The sequence below is a fragment of the Crocodylus porosus genome, unplaced genomic scaffold, assembly GCF_001723895.1.
Source record: "Crocodylus porosus isolate Cpor-Errol unplaced genomic scaffold, CroPor_comp1, whole genome shotgun sequence".
NCBI lineage: Eukaryota > Metazoa > Chordata > Crocodylia > Crocodylidae > Crocodylus > Crocodylus porosus.
This window is the reverse complement of record NW_017728886.1, coordinates 162,531,573-162,556,448: the sequence shown is the minus strand read 5'-3', so window position 1 is coordinate 162,556,448 and position 24,876 is coordinate 162,531,573. Positions and strand designations below refer to the sequence as shown.

Here is a 24,876-nt window from a genome sequence, read left to right as displayed (position 1 = left end):
TGACCCCAGTACTCTTTCCTGCCATGGCAGGGGGTCAGACTAGATGATCTGCTCAGGTCCCTTCCGACCCTAGAAACTATGAAACTATGAAACATCTCCAGTTCAATACTGACATCAGAAATGAACTAGTTTTCTTTCAGAATTTGTTTTCTGTGGGTTGGTAGGTGGATAGACAAACAGATAGCATTGTCCTGAAAATCAAGTTTAGATTCGTGACTTTCAAAGGGGATTGTTTATTTAAAAGATTATATCACTGGTGGCAGGTTGAGAGTTACACAATGGCAGGGCAGAAAGGAAAGTTGGAAGCCTATGGTGGTAACGAGAACCAGCAGGGCCCTGTAGGTTTGGAGAAACAAAAGATCTTGAAGCCTGTCCATGTGGGAGGATCAGTGTCCATCAAGGGGAAAGAGGGAATGGAAGGTCAGGTTGAAGCTATGTGTACAAGAGAGGCGGCCTCCTTAACTGAATTTTAAACAAACTCAAGGGTTCAGAGCTCACTTTGTTTTGGTTGAAATTCAGATAATTTTTAGTGCTTTGTGAAAAGGCACTGTTCGGTTCCAACTTCAGTTTCGAGGTCTGGATGGAATAGTGTTTTGTACTGAATATAATTTCAAGTCAAAACAGCCTCATTCTTTTGCTTTGTTGAAACAGTGAGGCTGTTTTGATCCTGTTTCAACCGTTTTGCCGGACCATGGGGCTGGGGAAAGGAACTCAGCCCAGATCACGCTGGGGGGTGACTTCCCATTCCCAGCGCTATAGTCGAAACATTTCAACTAGTCTTATTTTGTTTTGAGGCTATTTCGACAGCCTTTGTTTCATTTAGATTTTGCTGTTTCGACCTCTAAATTAGTTGAAACAGTGTCAAAACCTAAGGGCCGTTGAAACTTTGCACAGCCCTAGTAATTTTTTTATAATAAATAGTTCAATTCAACCCAGTCTGGGCTGCCTCGGAACAGATTTAATTTACTAATCTCCATTTTTTTCTGATACAGTCCAAACAAATAGCAAAATGAGCAATTTGTAATTTATAGCTAATACTTTGCAGTGATGCTTGGGAATAAGGAACATCTCTGATTATACATCTGGACAACACCTAGATCTGCAGCCTCTGATCCTGATAGTGACTTTTAGATGGTGCTGTAATATAAATAAAATTAATATTATCTTTGCTTACCATTGTATCAGTATAGTCTTCAAGCTTTGCTGCAGGGATCATCTTTTTGTGTTGCAAAAAAAGATCTTTCAGGAAGTCCTATGATCATAAAAGAGTCAGAAAGAAATGGTGCAGGCTATAATATTAAGAAATGAGGCATCACTTGAGCAAAGTACCTAAAATGTGTTTAATTTTAAGCAAAAAATTCCATTGACTTCATTTTAATTTAACATGAGCTGAAAACATTTTAAGTTGCTTTTACTTGCTGGGTTTTCAAAGGACATATTAACATAATGATATTCTTTCACAACAAAGATAATAGAACATTTAATTAGAAATTCTGCAGCATGAGACAAGCAGGATGTTTTGATATTAAATGATACCCCAAACTCCCATAATTTTCTAATCTAATAGGGGCCAAACTTTTTTTCAGGCATGCTACAAATTACATTTCAAGTGTCACTCTGATCCCCTTCCCCTACTAGATCTGCTGCTCTGCCTTCTGCTTCCCACCTAATCTGCTCTCTATTCTGTGCTTCCTGCTTTGTGCTCCCTGCCTGATTTGCTTCTTTGCTTTCTGCTTCCTGCCTTATCTACCACTGTGCTACCTGTCCCCTCCTGATCTGCTGTGGAACACAGAGGGACTGCCCGTGCCAAGTTGGCCACCCTGTCCTAACCCATTTTAAATTACAGTTGTCATGATTCAGCAGTGCACTCACTTTGTATTCACTTAAATCTGTGCTTAGACATATGCTGAAATTCCCACGCATGTTAGCCTCCAAACCAGGAGCAGTGTTGGAGTGCATGTGGTGCTGTACTAACCTGGTTACATTACTCCCAGTGTGGGAGCCAGTGGATCTCGAGTTATCGCAGCCTGTCTCAGTATGCACCTCACAGACATCCCCAGCATGACTTAAACATATGTTTCGAGTTAAGCTTTACTAACAAGAGGCAGACTTCTGGACATGGTTGATATGAAGTATTTGACTATATGCTTTCTTGCTTTGGTGTCTGAGGCAATAGGCTTGGCTTAACAATGACGTAAATGTTGGGACAAATCCTTTCCTTCCCCTGCTTTTCAGAAAGCTTTTCATAAACAGATCTAAACTGAGTTATGACACTAATTAATAAAATTAATTAATCATGTGGAACTGCAGTGTCTCTGTTTAGCAGGGACAGGAATAAAGAGGCTGGACTAGGGAATGCGCACATCCATAGACCAGGGAGCCATGCTGTGTGGTGGATCTTCTCACAACTGTGCAGAGGGAAGTTGGCGTGGGCTGGGGAGAAGGCTAGAAGTATGGTCAGTAGATCTACAAATAAGAGGATTTACTGGCTACTTCTGGATACCAGCAGAAGCAGAGAACATGATGGAGTCACAGTGATAGCACATGTGCTCATTGCTAATGTCAATTTCTACAGAAAAACTTTAAAATGCCATTTACCAATCTAATGAAAAGCCAATAGAATGACTAAAGCCAATGGAATAGATCCACACTGATTTAAAATGTCCCATAAGTCAAACCCAGGGAGACAATTAGAATAACTTACTTTGAGCTCACCAGCGGAAATAAATCCACTGCTATCCGCATCATATTTGCGCCAAATCTAGGAAGGGACAAATTGGCAAGGCCTCAGATTAATCATCAAAGGTGGTTATGCAGCTCATAAAGATCTATCAGTTCCACAATGTCCATGTAACTGTATTATTCAACACTTAATTTATTGTGGACAAAATAAAATTATTCACACAATAATTTTTACATTAATTTACTATTACAGTAATGTGTATGATGGGCTGGAAAAAAAATCATCATCTGTTTAATACAGATACTCTTCTTATAAAGGAGATATGTAGTCAGAGAGAGAAACTGATTAAAATTTCTTACTTCATTTGTACATGCAGTTACCATGGTTGCTCACTCAGAGTAGTAATTTGCCTGTGTAAATTATCACTTAGAGGAATAACTACCCATTTGTACTCACAGGCACCCAACTTGCATACAAAATCAGGATAACTGCAAGCATGCGTTCAAAATCAAGCCTTTGTAGTTGAGAATATGTTGAAACTAAGAGTTTATATTCAATAATAACTTTAAAAAGTTCTCATGCCTGGAGATTTTCCCATGGGAGCCTGTTGCTCAGATGTCCAGAAAGCAGCTTTGCAAAATTCCATTGATCTCTTACCGTATTTTTATGGGCAAATATTTTAGTGTTCAAGGATAACATCCATCATTATAAAGGACAAGCTGGTAGATTCTGTGTAGATAAATTTTGGGTAGATCATTTTTCAGGATAGTTCTGCAAAGCTGATACAGCAGGGGTTTTCAAACTTTTGGGGTCATTGTACCCCTGTGGCCAGTCAAGCATGCTGGTGGCATGGTAGCAGCAGAAATGCTGGAAACAGTAATGGTGCCTGCTGCCAAATACTCCCTGAGGGCATCACAAGTACCCTCAGGAGTACGCGTACCCCCAGTTGAAAACCCCTGTGATATCGAGTTTATGCACCAGCTAGCAACACCAAGAGTTGCTAGAGACAGGTTTCCAAAACTGTGCAAAATCTGATTAATTGAGACACTTGAGCATCTTCCAAATATATAAGAAATTCCTTGGGAGGCTTTGGGTTGCTAGAGAGGTTCCCATGAGACCTCCCTTGCTGCTGTACAGACTGTAGAAGAGAAAAGTGGGCATACGCCAGAGCATCCTTACACATCAGTGCATCCCAACTGATAGTGTGGCCTTTCGGGACTGGGGAGAGCCTGTTCAACTCAAAGAAACCTTCAGCCCATTCTAGGCTCCAAATTACCAGGGAGGGAGGGAGGGAGAAAGGGAGGGAGCCTGCACAGCACGGTGGCAGAAAGTTTCGTGTCGGGCCCATGCTGATCTTTGCTAGGTTCACCTGGATTCATGAAGATCCCATGACCTACTCAGGTCTCTGTTTACAGCTATTCTGTTCAGTGCAGCGGTCCAGTAACCTTTCTTCCCAGAAGGCATGGACTCTTTCATCATTATTTGAGAAAGTTTGCCAAGTGCAAGTATCTGTTTTGGACCTCTCTGGTTCTGTCTGCCCTGTCTACAATTATTCTGCTCTTTGAATAAGTCTCTTAAAATGTTCTTTCTTCCAATGATGATCACACAGCCTTCAGAAATAACACTGTGCTTTCCTTACTGAGCAATATTCCATAGGAGTCCAAAAGACACCTACCACAATAAGAGTTTGCTAAGTGCCATTCAGATGGGGAGTAACATGGAAGAAAAGATCAAGACACGCACCCGCATAAACTCCACGCTGTTGTCCAAGGGAGTTTCCCGCCGGAAAAGCAGCAGAAAATTCTCATCATCTGGCAAGATCATGTTTGCAAGCTAAAAAGGGGAAGTAAAGATCAGAGTAAATTTCCATGACTAATGACCTCAGCAGAAAATAAATGCAAACATGTTTCTATGGAAACAAAGCCCAGAACAAGCTGTTTGAAATTTACACCTACCTTGGCTAATCTTTTTTTTTGCCCCCATTATCTGCAATATGTCCAAGATGACCCAGTTACCCTTGAATCACTTCCCAATGTTACCCCTTTTCAGAAAAGTAGTGTTTTTTGGCAGTTACCTCCTGTATTTGCAAACGTCCATCTGCTGTGACATCGTAGGAGGACATGAACTGCTCTTTCATTCTCTGCACCTTTTCCTCTGTTAGGGTGTCCTATGGATTGAAACACAACAGACACACAAAGCCCCTGAGGGTGGTAGAATACAGCACCCCGGATTAAATTGATTATGATTTACAACTGCCCTTCATAACAGAACACGAATGTCGTGTGCTCCCGGAGGCTGGGGGGGCATGGTGAGCTCCTGCAGGCAGCAGCAGTGCTGTCAGTGGTGGGAGCATGGTGGTGGCAAGCAGGGAGCTCCTGCAGGCAGCTGCAGCACTGTCAGCAGTGGCAGGGGAGGGGAGGGGAAGGGGGCGTGCTGACCAGTGGTCGCTGACCACCCGCGGACACTGCTGGCAGTGTTGGCAGTGGCTATCACGGACCACCCACAGATGCTGCCGGTGGTACCGGTAGTGAGGGGGGCTGGTGAGTGGTGATTGCCCACTGGCACCGCCGACAGTATCAGTGGCGCCTTTTCACAGGGGATGCACCACCGCTCTCAGGGGATGCACATGCACCTGCACGCACCCCCTATGCATCACCAGTGCTTCATAATAAGACTTCTAAGGGGATGTTTACACCACGTCCTCAGTAAGACCAGACATGGCATTGAAAAATCAGCCCTGCTCTTTGGCTGCCTACACACGTGCTTGGGGGTGAAAGGCGGCTGTTTTAATTAGAGCAGTTTCTGGACAGCTGCTCTAATTAAAACAGCTCACCGTTATGTGTATTAAGCCCCTGTGCATTTCAAAATGGCTGCGGGACGCTTTCTCTAAAACTCATTCAACAAGGTTTAATAAAGTGCCCCTGCAGCCATTTTGAAATGGGGGGGAGGGGCGGTTAATACAAATGATGGTGAGGCAATGCTGGAGCATTCTCTTTAGAATGCAAATGAGCACATCTATAGGCAGACTTTGTGTTTGGCTCACAAATTTCCGTATGTTATATTATAGTTGGGTGTGGTCCCAGGCATGCTTGAGATGCTGGAGCCAGGGTATGTACTTGGAACCATGATGAGCCATCTCCTCTGCAAAGCTGCAAGCTCAGGCATATTCATAATTGATATTTGTGGGTGCTGCTTGTTTCTTGGTGATGTGCTCTGTCCTCATCAGGATGTAGTCGAGGCATTCCTTGAAGCTCTATACACAGACACTATGTTGGATGAATTTTAGAAAATAATCTCATGCTTAACTTGGTGGCCAATATGCGTATGATGCATACCATGGGGCCAGGTCCTATTCTACCTGTTAATTTAGATACCTAGGTGCCACCCTCTTCAACACTGCTCGAGTCTGTGGAAAACCACTTGTGCATTTATTTTTCTCCACCTTAGGCTTAAGACTAAATCACATAAAGTGTTGAGGAAGGTAATCTGCTCACCTTCTATTTTAACAGTTTTTCAGGGACACGAGCAGGGTGTCATAGGACCATACTTAGATGCCCAAATGCTAGAATAGGATCTGGCTTCATATCTGGCATCTGCACAACACTAAATGTTTCAATGTCAAAATCTCTTTGGCCAGCTGGTCCTGCACTGCCGCTGGGATTTTGTTTTGGTGGAGTATTCCTCAAAACACTCCCCTAATCCCTGAACTACATCTTCATATTTTTTTCATTAGGTTATCTGTTTTAGCAGGCATCAGAGGTAGTAGAGCCCTGAGCCTGTCTGTCTGTTACTCTAGTTTCTTATCACTATGACCAATGTGGTGGAGTCCAGAACAAGAAATGCTTTCAAGTCCTGGAAATGTTTCTGTTAATAATACTTCAAATATGTTTGTATCCTGTTTATGCTTTTGCATCTAGTGGCTTATACCCACACTTTTTAGGAGATATGAGGAGGCTGGTATGTGCTGTGGCAGGTATTATACTAACTTGTGCACCAGTGTCCAACTGTATCTGACAGCATTCACCATCAGTGGTAACCTCTTTGAACATCTGGTCTGTCTGGGCTGCACGAGCTAAGGCTATTTTGGTCAGAGAGCATTAGAAGGGGTATACCTAATAGTGAAGAGGAAATGCACAAAACAGGTAATTAGCATTTCTGTAGGACCAATGGCCTGTACCAGGGCTGTCCAACTAGTGGCTCTTGGGTTGCATACAGCCCACAAGGACTTAACTTATGGCCCTTGGGCTCCTGGTCTTGGAGCCAATCCTCCCATTGTTCTCCTGCTACTGCTGTAAGGTCTCTGGTTTCCCTCTCCCCACTCCAGGTTCACATGCTTGCTCCTACCCTATGCAGCACAGCACAGGACAGCACAGCAGACTTGTCTACATGGTGGCAGTGGGGGAGGTGCACAACAAGGAGGTACCTGCCATGTTGTGAGGGAGTTGGCACCATGTGGTATGTGATCCATGCAGCATGTGCACTGGGGGACATGAGACCCTCCAGGCCATTCACACGTTGGACAGCCCTGTCCTATATGTTCAGACAAACTGAACTAACAAGACAAACTGAAGAAGAAACATCCAATTACATTCTTGCCCTCTCCTTGCTTAGTTTAGGCAGATATCACTATCGACCTACTTCAGGGCTCACATGCCTTCTTGAACAGTGGTTCCCAAACTTCAGTGGCCCAATACTGAGCCAATAACATGTTTCAGGCAACTTTGCACTTCACTCCGTCTGTCAACCTGAAGAAATACGTTACTGTAGGATGCAAAATTTCCGGTGGCTGTGAGAAACATGAAATGGTTTTAGGAGCAAAATGCTGTCTTAGAGCCATGGGTGGGGGTCACTGGTCTCATGCATCTGGTTCTGGCCACTGTCTGAGACAGTTTCTGAACTGGCTGAATCTTAGATTTGATCTGGTACAGCAGTTCCTATGCACCTCTGACAGGTGGTCCTGGAAGATATTTGTTATGATATTTGCCAGGATGACTATTACTTTATAAATAGACAAGAGGAATATTACAGTCATAATCATTGGACAGAAGGGATGGGACATCAGTGCTCACTCCAGTTTGGGGTCAGACAGATTTAGACGTGATCTAAACATAGGAAAGACTGAGTACAGGGATGTGGATTAGAATCTGGGGAATCCTAATTCCTAATCCATACTAATTTTCTCTGTGGCCTTAGGTCAGTAATTTAACTCAAGCCCTGAATCTTTCATTCTAGCTTATTAAACATTTTGCAGGGTAACACTGGTTTGTGCTTTTTGTACAGCAACTAAAGCCAGCAGTGTATTACTGCTCTTAACTCTCACCTGAATGAATACTAGCTCACTGCGATTATTTGTAATAAGAATGCATACAGCTTGCATTTCCAAACTCTTTGGATGCAATGCATAATAGTAAGTAGTTAAATGATAATAATTTCCAGCTGCTGTAAAGTTTTACTAGGTTTCCCTTCTAGACTGTCTGCAACAGTCAACAACAGGTGTTGTTATTGCAGAATAACTCCAGGACTTCAGTGAGTATAGACAGACTGGAAACACAATATTGATTAACTCCTCATGCCGAAGTCATTATGCTCACATATCTTTACACATTCCTGTTTGCATTCTGACATCTTCCCAGAACCTAACACTGAACTACTATGGCATAACCAATACACTGTTGTCACCACTGCTTCTGAAAATATCCAGTGGACAAATAGCTTTGACTTCATGAGACTCTTCATATAGTTAAAATTATAAACCTGCTGGGTTTTTGCTTTATCTCCTTTCTCCTTTGTTGTCAACATCTCCCACATGTTTAGAAGTGCCCACAGTTTTCCAAATGCCTTTCATCTTTCACTAATAATAAAAAGATCTTCTTTATCCATTCTAACATCAGAACATAATTTGAACCTGGCTTCACAGAAAAAATGAGAGCTCACAAGTGCTCACATGCATGAGAACACTATTGACCTACACAGAAGTTTATGATAATGTAGCCAAGACAGGCCATTCTACATAGAAATATAAAGGAGAAATGTTAATCAATTATATCTCTTCTGTTTATAAATGTTGAGTCAAATTAATAGCACTCTGAGCAGAAAGACTGCAACTGCTCTTCTGGCCAGGTTCCATAAATCAATTTGTTATATGTGGGTGGGTGAATGGATGGATGAATAGGGCACTGTTAAACAAGTACAACACCGTGTTCTTTCACCACCACATTAAAACTCTTGTGCTATTTAAATCGCCTTCAGAATTCACCTTGAAGTTTCCCGGGCAGAAATTTCCCAGGCATTAGACAAATGTATCAGTCGCTTGCTTGAATAGGCTTGTGAAGTACTCTGAAATTATCCTCCTCCAGACCCAGTAGGGTAACTTATTTCTGAAACTATAATGATAGTTGATATTTGAAAAATGTGCTGTGGAATTCTGACTAGTCTTTTGTTATAAAAGCTTATTGTTCAGCATTGTTTCAGCTTTTAACCACTACTTCATTGATGGGAAGGAGAACTGTTAGCTGAATAAAAATAGGACTTTTTTTTACTAGTTAGTCTGTTGGATAAGTCATGTAGATATGCAACACTTAGAATGGATGCAGCCATAGTCCCAGTTGATCTGGGTCCAGACAGTCTCTAGCACTTCAAACCTCAAAGCAACCCATTTGTGTGCACTGTTATTCTTTTTCTTGTTTTACACTATGCAACAGTAGTATACTACTATCCGTAATCAGAAATTATAGAGCAAAGGCAGAGTTGAAAATGCTGAAACAAGGTTTTTGACTAGTTGTACTCAAAGTAAAGTATTTTGCCTATTGTAATTATATACACAAATAAAACAAATACCAATTTTCTGACTGCACATTACAGTCCAAGGTGACTTTTATTTTTTGCAGGAGAAACAATAACTTGTAGAAATTTTCAGAGAAGTGTTTGTGTTTGTTTTGTTCTGAGCACTCCTGTCTTCTAAAAAATATTGGGTTGAACATTACGTGTGCTGGTCTAGTCTGTAATAATATTTCCATTTGCCTTAGTAATAAGAAAAATGTCAAAATCTGACTTTTTTAACACTATGACCTAACTTTGGAACACTGTTTATTTTGCCAGTGATCTGGGGCAGCTGAGACCTCTTTTCCCCTCAAAGCGGGGAGGAGAAGATATCTTACGGGATTGCCATGGAGCTGCTCCTCCATCTCTTTCTTGTACCACTGAAAGGGACATGCATATAGGCATGCTTTTGCAGCCCTAGGTACAGCTGTGCTGCTGGAGAGTCTGAACTGCTGCACGCTGAAAAAGGGATGAGACAGTTTGCTCCCTGGGGGAAGGGAGAAGTAGGAGAAAAGTAGGTTCTTTGTCCTGTTTAGACTCTGCAATGATCTGTTCAGGGGGCTGGTTTTATTTCCACGTGACTGCTGATTGTGAAGTGAGGCAGTGATTATGGAAAGGAGAGGCATAATACAGCAGCTTTGGACCCTGGGCAATGCCAGCACAGCAAATTTCTAGCTGTAACAGGGCCATTTTTGCATCCTCTCTCTCCCCAGAGGGCGTACCTGAGGCTACTGCCCTGGTCACTACCCTGCCACAGTTATGCTACTACTGGAAAGATAATAGCATGTTACCCATCAGCGGTATCTGTCACTGCAATGTTAATGTTGGAGGTTGCATGCCATTTCACACCACAGAAATAGTAAGAATTGTTACTCAACAACCTAGAAGGCATGAGTATAATATATGGGTTTTCAAACAAATGTTTAATAATGAGGAATATGTATACAGTACCATTATTATCATTTATATTATCCTGGTCCCTAGAAGGCCCAGTCACAGATGAGAACCTCTTTGTTTTAGGCACTGTACAGACATGGAATAAAGAAAGACTACCTGCCTCCAAGATCTCAGAAGCTAAGTATAAGCCAAGAGATGATAAATGGATAAAAGCAATGAATGGGGCGAGTACAAGAGAGCATTAGTAATAATGCTTAGCATATCCATAGAGATGCATCTCATCAATGCACTCTAAAACATCAGCTAATTGCTGTCACTTAACTGCATTCATGTAATTGATTTTCAGTAATTTCCATGGTTTCAACAGACAAGACTCAAATGCTCCGGAGGGGGATAAAGAAATGTTGTACATTGGCAAGACACAGTTAATTTACACTGTGCAGATGCAGCCTGAGGAAGCAATTTCTTCATTCAGGAGACACTTCTGTAATGTGAAATGTAATTTCTAGTACTTATTAGTGTTCTCCACTTCCCTACCTCCAAGCCCCCTCCTCACATCTTGTGCAATTGGAGTTTGTCTGTACAATAAGGATCAGAAAGAGAGAAAAAAGGTGGGGATGAAACCACAATGTGCATACTCTTTGACCAACATCAACTACTTAGGAATAGAGTTAAAGCCACCAAGTACAGGTAGGCATTACATATAAAGTGGGATTGTGAAAGCAACCCCATCTCTCTGGAGTATTAACTTGCTATCTAACAAAAGCTTGAGGCAAAAAAATAAAAAAGATGAGAAAAAGAAAGGAAGCAAAACAAAACAAAACTAAAACCCCAAAACAAATTCTAGTAGCTGCAAATGCCTTGGGGTTATGCTACATGTAGTGCAGTGTTGTGAATTACAGTGGGCATGGTAGTGCGGTGATAGCGAAGTTCTACTCAGGAAGGTGTTTCCTTAAAAGTACCAGAATGTACCTCCAGGCCTATTGTTTTGTAACGTGAGATGTGTCATGCATCAAGAGAGAGAAACACTCTAGAAAATCCTCTGGCTCCCCTACAGGTAGGTGCGTGTGTTGGGGAAGGGTGCGTGGAATGCCCTGGAGTCAGTGACCATTAGGGATGGCTGGAGAGTGGGGGCTCCCTGTGAGGAAGAGGGGGGAATGGAAGTCCCCAGGCAAGGGAGCTAGTTGTGACTGAGAGGAGGTTGACCCAGGGCAATTTTTATAGGAATTTTGATGAGGGCTCGGTGGTAGTCTGAATGCAGACTAAGGATTTTGTTAGGTTTATTTTGTTGTCAAAGTCTCTGAATCACATTTTCTTATGTATTTGTTCTTCCTTTTAATGAACCCTTTTGTTTTTCTGTTACTTTACCAAAATGCCTGTGATAAATCCTGACTTCTGGGCAATTTAATAACCTGGGCATACCCATTCATCAGAGTGAGGGACCAATAAGCTCACACAAACCCAGGGTCTATCTCTGGGAGCACCCTAAAGCCCCAGGGTTTTGTCACGGGATAACTGTAACCTCCTGTGCTTGTCCTTTGATGAATGGCGGGACTTCTTGCCAAGAGAGGGTGTATTTGTTCTCTAGTGTGTAGACAGTTTGCTTGTTTGGGCATTTCCGTGGGTGCTATAAGTCCTCACCTGCCATGTCTTTGGTGTTATAGAAAATAGAGAGCCTGATCTTCCATGCCCTCATGCAGCCTTCACATGGACACCACGGGTCCTGTGTCTCAGGGCTCCGCCTCCCCTACACCCTGCCTAGCGCCTCCCAGATGACAATACGGGTAAAGAGTGTCCAGACCAAATTTCAGCAGTCTCTGTTTGGCGTTGTGGCAACAGGTTACCCAAATCCTCCATGCTGGTATATCTCTTCCACTCAGGAGGTAAAAGCCCATTTGAAAACTCTGTACACTCATGCTAGGGAAATTTAGCTCTCCTTCCCCTCTGGTCAGCTACTGTACTCACAGCTATGCTGTTCTGTCTGCAGGTCATCCTGGCATGCCTCTGGGCATTGCTGCTGCCAAGGCCCAGTCCCTGCTTTCTGGTAAGTGCTCCCATTCCTCCAAGAGAGGTCCAGTGGGACTTGCTTGCTACCACAGTTCCCACTATTTGCCCCTGCCGGGGCAATCCCTCTGGCATGCAACTGTCACGGTCCTGCCACAGCCACTTCTGGTCCCCTGGCACTTTGGGTTTGGGCTGGTTTTAGGCTCCACTGCTGCATTCTGCCCCTCCCGACATGCCCTGTGGGTCCTTGGAGCAGCCAGGCTCAACCTGAGGCCAGCGACCCCAGACATGTCTGACATGCTTCTGGGTCGCCATCAGGGAGCCTTGGCCTGGGTGTGGCCATGGCCAATTGAGATCTGCTGCCGCAATGACTTGGAAGAAAAGAGGAACACAGGACTAGAAGGGGCCTGTTGGGCCATTGAGTCCCATCCCTGCTGTTGCAGGTAAACCTGTCATAAACAATTGTACAAAAAGATCTATAAGAACATCCATTCCAGCCCTGTTTGCATAGCACAACCTCAAAGCACCCCACGGACAAACATGGGATCTTTAGTATTAACTAAAAAAAGAAAATTCTACAGTGTGCCATAAGAAAAGAGTAGGAGAGACAGAGGAAACATCAATGCCTGAGGTCTGGTCACCAGTTAAGTGAAATATGTCCAGCTGATCCTAAGAAGAGGATCACCCCTCCATGCTGTTGAGGAAAGAAAACTGCCCCATCCTCCATAGTCCCTGCCCATCTGACCTGTTAAAAATTCCCTTCTGGCCTTGCTCTGGGGATTATTTATTCCTGAGCATGTGGCAAGGCACGTCAGCAAGGCACTTGAGGTTTCCCAATGCCACTTATGAGCACTAACACAACACAGCCAGTCTCTATTGCCAGCTGTGGCCAAAGTCCCATGCTTCAGAGGAACCAGGGGAAAACCTAGAAGCAGTGTAATCATTCAAAGACATAAAAAATGAATTCTTCCTGGTTCATGCATGCAGCCAGCAGCCTCCATAAAGCATTAATTAGCTATGGGATTATTACAGTATAATACAATGCAACAAAGACTGTGACTGTTATAGGAATGAATAGGAAAAGAAAGGTAATCCAGAAAGGATGCTCTCATCCAGGCCAACCTTCCTTACCTGCACGCATAGAGTTCCCTATAATGTAAACTAAAACATGTCTGTAAACTTACTTGATGAAGCCTGGAATCATGGAAGCCCATCACCACTAAGCAAAAATGCTCCAATGCTCTCCTCCTTCTCATACAAGGGAGCTATGTCTCACTCTGACACTAATTTGTTTAGCTTCAGCCTCTGCCTTAATGTCAGCAAAGTCAAGAAGCTCTACCCCACTTGAAACTTTCCACTTGTGTAAACACCTGCATGGCAATCAAGTTTCCTTTCAACCTTCTCACGGGGATAGCAACCTCATGAATCATTTGCTCACATGCTCTAAATATTATACCAAGAACATCTCTATTCTATCATATTATTCCTTGCATAAACATGTGTTGGAGGACTCTGGGTGCCATGCCCTCCACTCCCCTACAATGTTCAGAAGACTCTTCCAGAATGTTAATGGTTAGAAATCACCTTCTAATATCCAAACTAAATGTATTTGTCACAGGGCGCTAAGGTGCCTGATCCTCTAAGAGCAGAAACTGCCTAGGGAGAGAGCCCAAATAGCCAGACAGAAACCCACATGTGCCAGTTATTATGGCAACAGGCTAATGAACAAGTTAGCCTGCACCTGCACCTGCACCTGGTCAGTTGACCGGAAGAGGCAGGGCCCTGGGCATATATAAACCCCAGGGCTGCGACTAGAGGTTTAGTTCTCTGGCAGTAGCTAAGAGGAAGGAGACTCCAGGGAAGAATTGCCCAGAGATTCCGGGACTGCCTGATATGCTGCATACTGGGCTAATGGAGCTCCAGGAGCTCAATAGGTACCATAGCCTACAAAGCAGTTAGTGCTGGAGAAAGTTTGACTTTTTAAAGGGACAGAGCACACCCTGAACCGCTTATATTATGTTATAGCCCAGGGGCTCATGCTTAAGTCGCTGTTTATGAATACCGGAGGATCGGGCTGAGGCTATAGGGGAAGGAGGAGGCTTCACTGGGACCCACTACAGTGTGGGAACACCAGCACCAGAGAAGGGTGCAGCAAAAAGGGGGTGAACAGACCCCAGCACCAGGTGGGGCACTGCCAGAGGGGTGCAGAAAGTCCAGCACCAGTATGGGGTGCAGAGACAGGGCTGCAGAGAGCCTGGTGAGGACAAGAGGCCAAGCTGTAGCAAGGCCCCAGGAGAGACAATATTTAAATGACATCTGCAAGGCTTGGGGCACGGTAAAGGGGCAGCTTTGGAGCCACGCATCTAGCCCATAAGGCTGAGAGTGTCCTGGAAGGCATCCATTTTGAGCAGGATCCAAAAAGGGATTCAAGAACTCACGTGGTCAACGGGGTCCAGCAGGACCGTGTCCAGACAATAAGATCAAGGGCAGCCTTCCTATATTATAATTACCAGCAAGACATGGCAGGTGAGAAAGAGGGTGCCCATTGGGCAGGACTGGCATGGTCAAGGAGCCCCAAGGGTATCATGGCCATCCCTGGGGACCCCATCCTGTGACAATATTCATGCCCAGCTTGCACCCCATTGATTTTGGCATTCATAACTGCCCTTTAACTGAAATAAATCTTCTTCCCTGACATTCCCACCTCCCAAATGCATTTATAAAGAAAAAGCATATATCCTCTCAACCTACATTTTGTTAAGCTACACCAGCCATGCTCTTTTGAAGTCCTTTCCTAAAATGTATTCTTTATTCCCCTATCCATCCTAGTAGCCCTTCTTTATACCCGCTCAAGTTTAAATGAACCTTTTGTGAATGTAGGTAAACAGAAGTATACACAGTACTGTAAATGGGGTCTGACTAATGTTTTGTTAAAAAAATACCCCTCTAACACCTCCAGAATTTTATTGGCCTTTTTGTATTGGCTGCAACATACTGGCAGATCATGGTTATCCTGTAATCAATCAATACACCCAAGTACCTCTTTTCCTCCGATATGCCTAAGCTCCGAGACCTTAGAATATAGTAAAAGTTCTTGGTATTAGCCTCTAAGTGTATAGCGGTGCACTTTGTGCTATTAAATTTCATACCATTCCTATTACTCCAATCCAACAGGTTATCTAATGCTTCCTGTATGAACATACACTCTAGACAGAATACAGCTATATAAACTAACAGCTGTAGTCAAACAATCTTTTTTCTTAAATGCTGACGCTGTTATTACATAATCCTCTGTTAGAGATGAACACTACTGCTTAAAAGCTGCTTAAGACTTTTCATTTTAAACCACCCTCCTCATTTCAATCACTTATTAAACTTTTCAAAATTTGCTAAAATGTTGCAGACGTATTGTTCTCTGCCAGACGAATATTGCTCTAATGGAAAGTTTAACCAGAAATTATACAAAGCTTTCCCAGGACAGTTTTTGTGGGCCAAAGTTCTGCATCACTCCAACAGGAAGCTAACGCTGTTCTTACTGCAGGTGGGTGCTAGTACCAACTTTTCCTGCCTTTTCCAAAGAGTGTGCATGTCAATGAGAAAGAATCTTCTCTAGGTTGCAATCACTATTGTTGGCTGAGGGGAGGAGGGGTACAGTTTGCCATTAAGTATAGGCTATAAAATGCTGTGATATTTTTTGTTAATTTTCCAGAATCAAAGCTGAGTGTAATTAAGGAGATTTTTCTTCCAGAATGACAGACAGGTAGCATTAGAAATGTGATACAGTGGTATACAGAGTGAGAAAGAGGAATCAAAGATGACCCAAATTAGCAAGGGTAGTAAATCTCTTACCAGGGAAATAGAAGACAGGAAGGGCCCATCACTACTCTAAGTCAGTGACAGGCAGCAGCTTCCAAGCAACAAATGGAAGTTATCACCTGAGGCTCTTCACAGAAAATGTTACCACAGGCCGCTTTTTCCCTCCCTGCAGGCATTGGATATATCTTTCTTGCTGTCAGTAAATGCTTAACATTTTTTACATTTCCACATCTTGAAGTGTGGAAACGTTAGTTAATGGACTGTCATTTCCCCACTTTGAACTAAATTATGTTTCCAAAATTCATAATCTGGGTGTATGTGTTGTTGGGGCTCTTTGGTTCACACTGACTGCTCATGTGACTCCAAAACCAGTCAGGACTGCATGTTGCAGCTCTGAATGCAGTGAAACCACAGGAAGGAAAACCACTTGTCTCTAGTTTTCATGTTGGGTGGGAGGAATAGGTGGATCATTCTACTAACAAAGAGTTAAATCTGCATTTGATTAAAATGGAGACTGTGGGTATAGACAGGCCCTCATTTGTAGCACTACAAAATTTCAGCACCTTCCAGCACTACACAAATATGGCTCTATGGTGGTGCACAGGGGTTCCAGCCCCCTTGGCTGGAGAGCTACAAAGTTACATCAAAGGTAGCATCTCTATTCAGGGGGCAATTAGGAGCTGCTCCTTGGGTCCCCCTGCCTCTAAGGAAGCCCAGCCCGATCACTGAGATCCTGCCCTCTCCCCTGCTGGGGAATGTGGCAGGGGCAGGGACAATGCGTAGGCGGTGCACCCCCTGAGTGTGGCAGTGCACACCCTACAAAAAGGTGCCTGTGGGCGGTTGCTGCTTGCCACTCCACCGCCAACATTGCTGCCGGCTGACCCTTGGTTGGTGCTCATCACCTCCCTGCCCACTGCTGACAGTGCCAGTGGCATCTGTGGGAGCTCCCCTGCTTACCGCCACCAGGCTCCTGCTGCTTCCACCACTGCTGCTGTGCTTCCGCTGCCACCGTGCCCCACCAACCGCTGGGGGCAAGCATTGTTCATGGACAGAAGCCAAGTTCTCAATGACTGGGGGGGAGCAGCTGCAAAGAAACAACTGCCAAAGACAGCTGCCAGCCCGGCAGGGGAGCCAGAGGTGAAGAGTTGTTCTCCTCACTCCTGCCACCCCCTGTAGTGTCACTGATGGAGCCTCAGCTCTTGCTGGAATTCCCTCACCCTAATGCTTCCCCTTCTTCTCCCAAGCCTTCTCCCATCCGGTGCTGGGGAAGCATTGAGGGGGAGTTTGGTTTAAGGTGAAACAATTTCCTCTACTATTTGAAGTGTCCCAGGAAGAACTGGGGCTATTCAAGCAGTGATGGGAATTTGCTTCCTGATTCACCACTGGGTGGGCTATCATGAAGCCTGCTGCTCTATTCCTTTCTCTCCCCTTTAGAGTGGGTGAGGGAAAGCAAAGAATTCTGGGATGCTGGGGGTCCTAGAGACCCCTGTGGTGCTATGTGCAATTGTACAGACTTTACCAGCAGCACTACAAATTGTAGCCATCCCAAGAAACTCCTCTTTGAATGTGCTAATGTTCTGCTGCAGTTTCAGTATCTTTGTAGTGCTGCTAGCAGCTTGAATGGCTGCATGCTTGCTTTTTCTGGCACTAGAAGGATGTATTTAATGCCACAAATGCAGGGTGGCCATTGACATATCCCCAGAATAAAGAACATCCCCTTGGGGAGTGGGGATGGTGTGCGTGTGTTGGGGGGAAACCACCAGCCCTTTTGGCCAATCAGGGCTGCCACCTTCTCAGCCGATCATCAGTGAGGGGTGGGTGGGGGCTGTCACAAGCCCCTTGGCCAATCAGCAGCAAGGGGTGGGGCACCCAAAAAGGCCACCTCCCTCCCTCTCTTTCTCCTGGCTGGCTCCTCTTGGCTGTGCACAGCACTACCTGTAGGCATAGCCAATTGAATCATGAGGACAAATGATTGACATGTATTTTCACCAATTAACTGAAAAACAGAACTTTTTGCAGTCCATTCCTCATTTAGAACTGGACAGGGAACAAAGCGTTTAAAAATGGGATGGTCTGGTACAAAACAGGACAATTGGCCACCCTACACAAATGTATCCATGGCCTAAAACAATTGTGGAAGAGGGACTTCACCCCCTTCCTAGCTATCAAATACTGGTCCTGTGCCAGTACCTCCTAAGAGTTATTGAGCATTCTCTGTGCTCACTGAAGCCACTGGTAAGGGAACGTGCCTGATGCTTTTCAGGACTTCGTTTACATATTATTACCAAAAAGAAGGTTACATAGTTTTGCCTTGAAAACATGCACCGAGGTTAAAATATTGCACATACCATTCCTCATTTAAATCTCTTGGGAAATTTATTTCACAAGAACTTTTCATATTAAAGATATTATTCCGCAAAGCTTTGCATGAAAGAACTTCTGTAACTCGAGCTGCCTTAAGGAGAAGTAATTTTTTCTCTTTATACCTGATCCTTTTCTTCAATTTTATGAATGCCCATCTTAAACCATTTAATACCACAACTGCAATCTAGATGTTAATACTGCTCATAATGATTGAAAGGGCCTTTTTGCATTTGCAGCTTCACAATGTTCAATTTCTTTGGCATGAAAGAAATTCTATTTTCCTCTCTTTGGCATTCTTTCTAACCTTTTGGTAGCTTGAAAATAATCCCTCCACTTTTATCACATTTGTGTTTTTCTTCTTTGCCCCATGATTTTGAATTATGTTTCTACTTCTTGAGGAATCTGTGCTCCTGGTAGTGATTTGTTTTAATCAAAATACAGCAACGATTCATTTGTTTTTGGGCAAGAGAAAAAAATATGTGTAGAGGATCAAAGAGATTTTTACAACCTGAAGTGATGCTGGGGCTACTCCTGGGGTTTGCTGATCTCGAGTTTGTCATTTTAACTCAGAACAGGCCATGCCATGAACAATACTTCCCTGCCTCATGAAATGGATTTTTTTTCTTTACAGTTAAGTACCAGAAACTACCTCAGATGCAGAAAAAAGCATCTCAAGCACTAGGGGAAGCTAATAAGCAAGTGAAGTTTCTTTCTTTTTTAATTCTCAAGTTTCTTTATTTATTGACACACGCATTATAGCATTCAGTTCTGCCTTGAGTAGCATTTACCATGCAGTGAGACTCTGCCAAACTGGAACAACAGCTCCCTAGATTCCCCCTTGGAACTTGTTCTTCTAACCAGCTCCAGGCAGGTGAGTTAAACCCATGTGTCTACATGAAACCAGGTGAATTCAGATGCAGGCTCAGGACTTCAGTGGATGAAATGCTCACTGCACTAATAAGATTGGATAGCCTGGACCTACCTTAGTGTAGCTAACTAAGGAGAGGTGACAGGGGCAACAGCCCTCAACATTAACTTAGGGGGAAAGGTGCAGCTGCTGCCTGGTTTCACAGTCACCACCACCAGCTGGGAGCCATTACTGCCCTGTGCAGTGCAGCTGATTCTCAACTGGGGTCCTGTGGCACCCAGGGATGCCCTGAGATCCTTCCAAGGGTGCCTCAGGTTGCCAGGTAACATTAGCACAGCTAGCATGAGATAAACCCAGAGATTTCAAGTGGGAATTCCTGGTGTTAAAAGCGTTCTGACCTGTTGTGGGCTTTGTTCTTTGCAGCAAAAGAATTGCTCTGTTATTTTTCTGTAGTCACAAAGCAAGTGTAAGCTAAGAGTTGGCATTTTCTGAGGGATGCCTCAAGTGTAAAAAGGGTTGAAAATCACTGGCTTAGGCCCTGTTCTGCCTTTCCATAAGCTGAGCACTTCTTTAGCAAAGCAACCACCATAGTCCATTTTAAAAAAAAACCCACGCTCTGATTTGCACACTTGTGGGCAAAAACATTTGCACAAACAATTTATTTCTTACCAGATCAAACATATAGGTGCCTAAATGACTTAAACTGGCACCGGCAAATAATTATGAGTGGAAAGTAAGCTGACAGCTATTCTCACTCAGAAAATGTTGTGAGCTTTTAGCTTGGAAATCAGGAGCAATAGACATACTTGTTTTAGAACAAGCTGCTTTTCTACATCAGTCTTACTTTCTTAAATATTATTGTACGTTTAAAAAACATACAATGTATCTTCTTTTCTTTAGATGAATACGAACCAAGATTAGAGCTTTAAACTAGAAAAATTACGTATGTTGAAATATAATTTACTCCTGCGTGTAATAAGCCAAATTCTCTGCTGGGTAACTTCACTGATTACATTGGAGTTACACATTGGATTGGCCTACAATCTTCTCTAGTCCCTATCCGTGTAATATCTGAATACTTGCACTGTCATTACTCTTCCATCTTCTCTTCAGATAAAAATCACCAGTGCAAATCTGGGAGATATTTCTCCCATAGCACATGCTGGCTGCCAAGGAAGGATCTTACATCTTTCCAGATGTGTTACCATGTTTGTGTGGTTACACTTTGGACAGGTTCTCCGTTTGCTTTTTTTCCCAGGACATGGGCTTCTTTTGACATACCTTTGAATATGGAAAACACATTCATTGTATCAATGTTTCTTGACAGAGCGCTAAGGTTGTATTTGCAGAGGCTTCCAAGTACAAACAATGTCTTGCCTTAAAACACAGAGAGGAAAAAGGAATACTGTAGATTCCAAAAGCTGAAGCTAACAAAAGTTTTAAGAGCTAATAAGCACCTCAGCTGTTCCCCAAGTTTAAGGCAACACGCATCAGATTTAACTTGGAATGGGGTGCAAGAAGGAGAGTTTTAGTGAAGGCTCTTCAATCCTGTGCCGCCAGACTTTTTAACCCATCGGACATATTGAGTGCATCTACACAAGATGCTAAGTCACCATAGCAACATGCTACAGTGACCTAGCATTGGCGGGCAAAAACTGTGATGCCGCAGCTACATAACCGTAGCGACGCGCTCCCTTGGTATAGTGCACAGCTATGGTGACATAGCGGCTAAAAATAACCATGCATTGCTGGCACAGCATGACATGCTGTTATGGCACCATCATTTAGTACTTCCACAAAGAAATGCTAAATGATGCCTAAGTAACAACGGCACCATAGGGACACGTGTAGATGTGCCCACTGTGTCTCTTTAGGAAACTGGAATACAGAGCTGTGCTGGCTGGCAGGGAGAGTTCTCATTTGGGTGGCTTTGAGGCTGGTTCATATCTTGGACATTGTCTTTAATTGAATGGATTTATTGAATTCCTGACTATGCAGCCACATCTCTAGAGGAGCATATTTAAGCATTTAATAAAGTAGGGGCATGGGAGGAAGCACTCTAGTATGGGTAGGTAGCTGAAACCTACATTGTCTGTGGGTGCCAAGGGCAGGTGGGATGATTCTGTGGCTTTTCAGGGAATGTGCTCTGTGGGCTCAGAAGGACTCCTCTTAGTCAGAGGCTAGGTCTGTGGAAAACAACCTAGCAATGCTCTCCCTCTCTTAAGCAGATTTACACTTCCAGGTGATACAGACAGTGTGCTGTAGTACTGCTGCTATCTATACCACAGCTTAGTGATGTGTGTTCAGAGAAAGGACTTACTTGCACCATCCTTTTCTTCTAGTCCAGGGGCACAATTATTTTGGGCAGAGGACCGCTTACTGAGTTTTGGCAAGCCATTGAGGGCTGCATGACAGGCAGCCAGGGGCAGCTAAGTATTATTTTTCTGAATTTTTTAGGGGCCCCACGGGCTGGATAGAATGGCCTGGCAGGGCTGCATACAGGCCACATTTTGCCCACCCCTGTTTTAGTCCATCCACATGCTGGGAAAAGCAGCAGTAATTTGCATCCAACTCCTTATTATTCCCAGACCTTTGGCTGATGTCTGTGTAATTTTGACCAGAATGAGTCAACTTACTGTAGAGTATTATTCTATTCATATTGTACATCTCCCCTTGTATTACCTGAAGATACCTGACTGCATCTGGACATTCAGTGGAAAATTACTAGGTAGTATACAGGTGTTCTTAGATCCCAGAACTTTATTGGTGTAATGATTGCAAGAATATTCACACAGTTTCTTAAAACTATAGTAGAAACGTTCTAAGCAGAAGCTTTACAATGAAGGCAAGAGAGAGAGGGACATGGAAAAATTAGATGACAGTGTTTTCCTTATTTCAATAACATTTATTGTTCATCATTGGATCTCTTAGTCTTTACACATCATGTGGCACAAGTTACAATAGATCCCAGAAATAACGTATGTATAGACAAGTGTGCACAGGAGGAGATTTATGGATTATAGTCCAATAGGCCAATGAACAGTGGGATGGGGCAAAGAAAAGGCTCAGGAGGTAGGCAGGGAGAGTAGACACATAAGAGACAAACAGCTAATGTCACATGGACAGGAGGGGCACAGCTGCAGCAGTTCCCCAGCCTATAATGGGATGAGTCTAAAGTGTCCCTATCTTCCTCACATACTGAAAGACTTCACAGAAGTTATTTCTAGTTTGTAGAGAACATTTAACCCATCAGTATCACCAGACCACCAAAAATCTCTTGATTTACGAAAGCCTTTGTGTTTGTATTGGACACAAATCTAGTGGCAAATCAAGGGTGTTATGGTAGAACTGGGTGAGCTGACAGCTTTTCACGTTTTGGGGATAAGGGCAGAGTGAGGGACGGGGGGAGAGAGCATGTAGAATCTGGAAGTCAGTTTGGCTCATTACAAAGTTAGGAGACATTTTCAGATTTATGTTTGTTTCAAATTCCCCCAAAGTCATGTAGATGCAAGGCTTATCATTTCTACCCTTGGCATACTGAATTCTCTTTCTTGCCTAGGCCCTTTAATCACCAAATCTAATTCTCAAGTGCCTGAGGGACTCTGTCTTCCATTGTTTTCCCAGCTGTTCTGGTGCACTTGCATTTAATGTCAGATGAAGTCACAGCAGAGTAGCTGGGAAAAAATAACAGAGCAGCAAACTACAGTGGTCATTAAGGGAAAATAACAGCTTAGAGAGCGGAGGTTGGAAAAATATAATTATGAAACTGTTCAACTATTCAAACAGAGACAACTTTCAGAGCAGATAACATTATTTATCACTTGTACAGCACTTTAGAAATAGTATCTAATTAACCCTTGTAACATGCCTGTAAGTTATGTCAGCATTATTGTGTGTATGTTATACAGCATGGAAACAGAGGCAGAGAGGTTAAGACTAGGTTTAAAATACAGAGATCCCAATTCCCAGCTCTATGCTCATAATCACTAGGCCTTTCTTTAAGGTACTGAAAAACAATTTTGAAAAGAAGGAACCTCCCCACTCCCAAAGACCACTTACCATAATTATGTAGTTATACATGCTAATTATACAAAGGTAACAAAAGTGATTATTCATAGAAAGTGCCATAAACATTCATGAAGCTTAGGAAACAAATGAGAAAAAAAAAGCTTTGTTTTGAGTTGCACAGAGTGAAAGGAAAAAAATCTACCCTCTGGATGTGTCTGCATTGCACTGGACAGCACAAGGAGCGGTGCAAACCTGCCTTGCCCATGCCAGCACCTCATGCTGAAAAATGTTCTGCTGTCACTATTACAAGGGCACTGGCCATGTCCTGGGTGCCTACCAAAAGGCATGTGTCATGCACAGGATGGGAGCAAACAGGTGAGGTGTCCATTTTATGGAGGCACTACCATGGTTTCAGACTTGCAGGGCAGTACTTAGTTTTGGTATTTCTTAGTAGCCTCAGTGGGAGGCAGAGATAGCAAAATATTGAGGGTGACTACAGCAGTCCCCTTTGGATCTGATATAATTTTGCCCTTAATTAAAAATAACAAGAACTAAAAGTAGACCACAGAGAAAGGAACAAAAGGCAACCCATGATCTTATTGTTTTAGGTCCATAATCTGGGACTTTTAGGTCAGGTATAAACATTACATTTTTACCAGAATAAGTGATCAGAAACCGGTCTATAGTCATAAGAGAAAAGAAGTTTGGCACACAGACTAGTTTAAAAAGGTGGAACGTGGTCTAAGATTTGCTCCTCCAACCAATCCTGCCAAAGGGCAAATGTGTGTTGTTTGCTACAGAGATAAATTATGCTGCTTACTGAAAACCATATCACTTAGGTCAATTCCACCTCAGGCTTATTGAATGTCTGTACCTTGCCTTACTGTTCAGTAGCATTATGCTTTCTCAACAACCCTTTTGAATGTACTTGAGTAGATTTAAGATGCTATCCCTTAAATTTAACTGAAAGGGGTTCTATGCCATTTATGTTTTTCTTCAATGACAAGACTAACTACAGAAACTGGGAAAGATACAGAATGGAAAAGCAGTCTGGTTTAAAACATATTAGTCGAACACTAACTTTTAGCAATATCGGGAACTGTCACATTCCCTGTTTAACAAAGGGAAAATTGTACCTCCATATGAACCCAGAAGAACAGGCGTCTGTGACAGTGTATCCTACTTTCTGTGTATTGCTTTGTTGAATACTGTACATCAATTTATGAAACACATTTATATTCACTTCAGTGTACCTTGTCTCCAATAACAGCCAAAATCAAAAGCTTTAGAAGAGCTTGTGAGAAATTCCTCCATTGGCAAATATAAGATAAGGAAGGTATACTCTAATGATTAGAGATTGATTCAATTATTAGCACAGGAAGTTTCATCTCTCTCTTTTATTAACAATTTGTATTAG

At 43.1% G+C, this 24,876-nt stretch overlaps 1 protein-coding gene across 1 annotated transcript in view; it reads right to left on the bottom strand.

Annotated features, from left to right (window-relative positions):
- Window positions 1–24,876, bottom strand: part of SCGN (secretagogin, EF-hand calcium binding protein) — a 45,753-nt gene that overhangs the window by 18,223 nt on the left and 2,654 nt on the right. The window contains exons 3-6 of the mRNA XM_019544468.1: window positions 4,758–4,850; window positions 4,427–4,516; window positions 2,705–2,761; window positions 1,175–1,252 (exon numbers count right to left, since the gene is read on the bottom strand). Of these exons, the coding sequence (XP_019400013.1) occupies window positions 1,175–1,252; window positions 2,705–2,761; window positions 4,427–4,516; window positions 4,758–4,850 (318 nt within the window). The remainder of the gene's footprint in view (window positions 1–1,174; window positions 1,253–2,704; window positions 2,762–4,426; window positions 4,517–4,757; window positions 4,851–24,876) is intronic.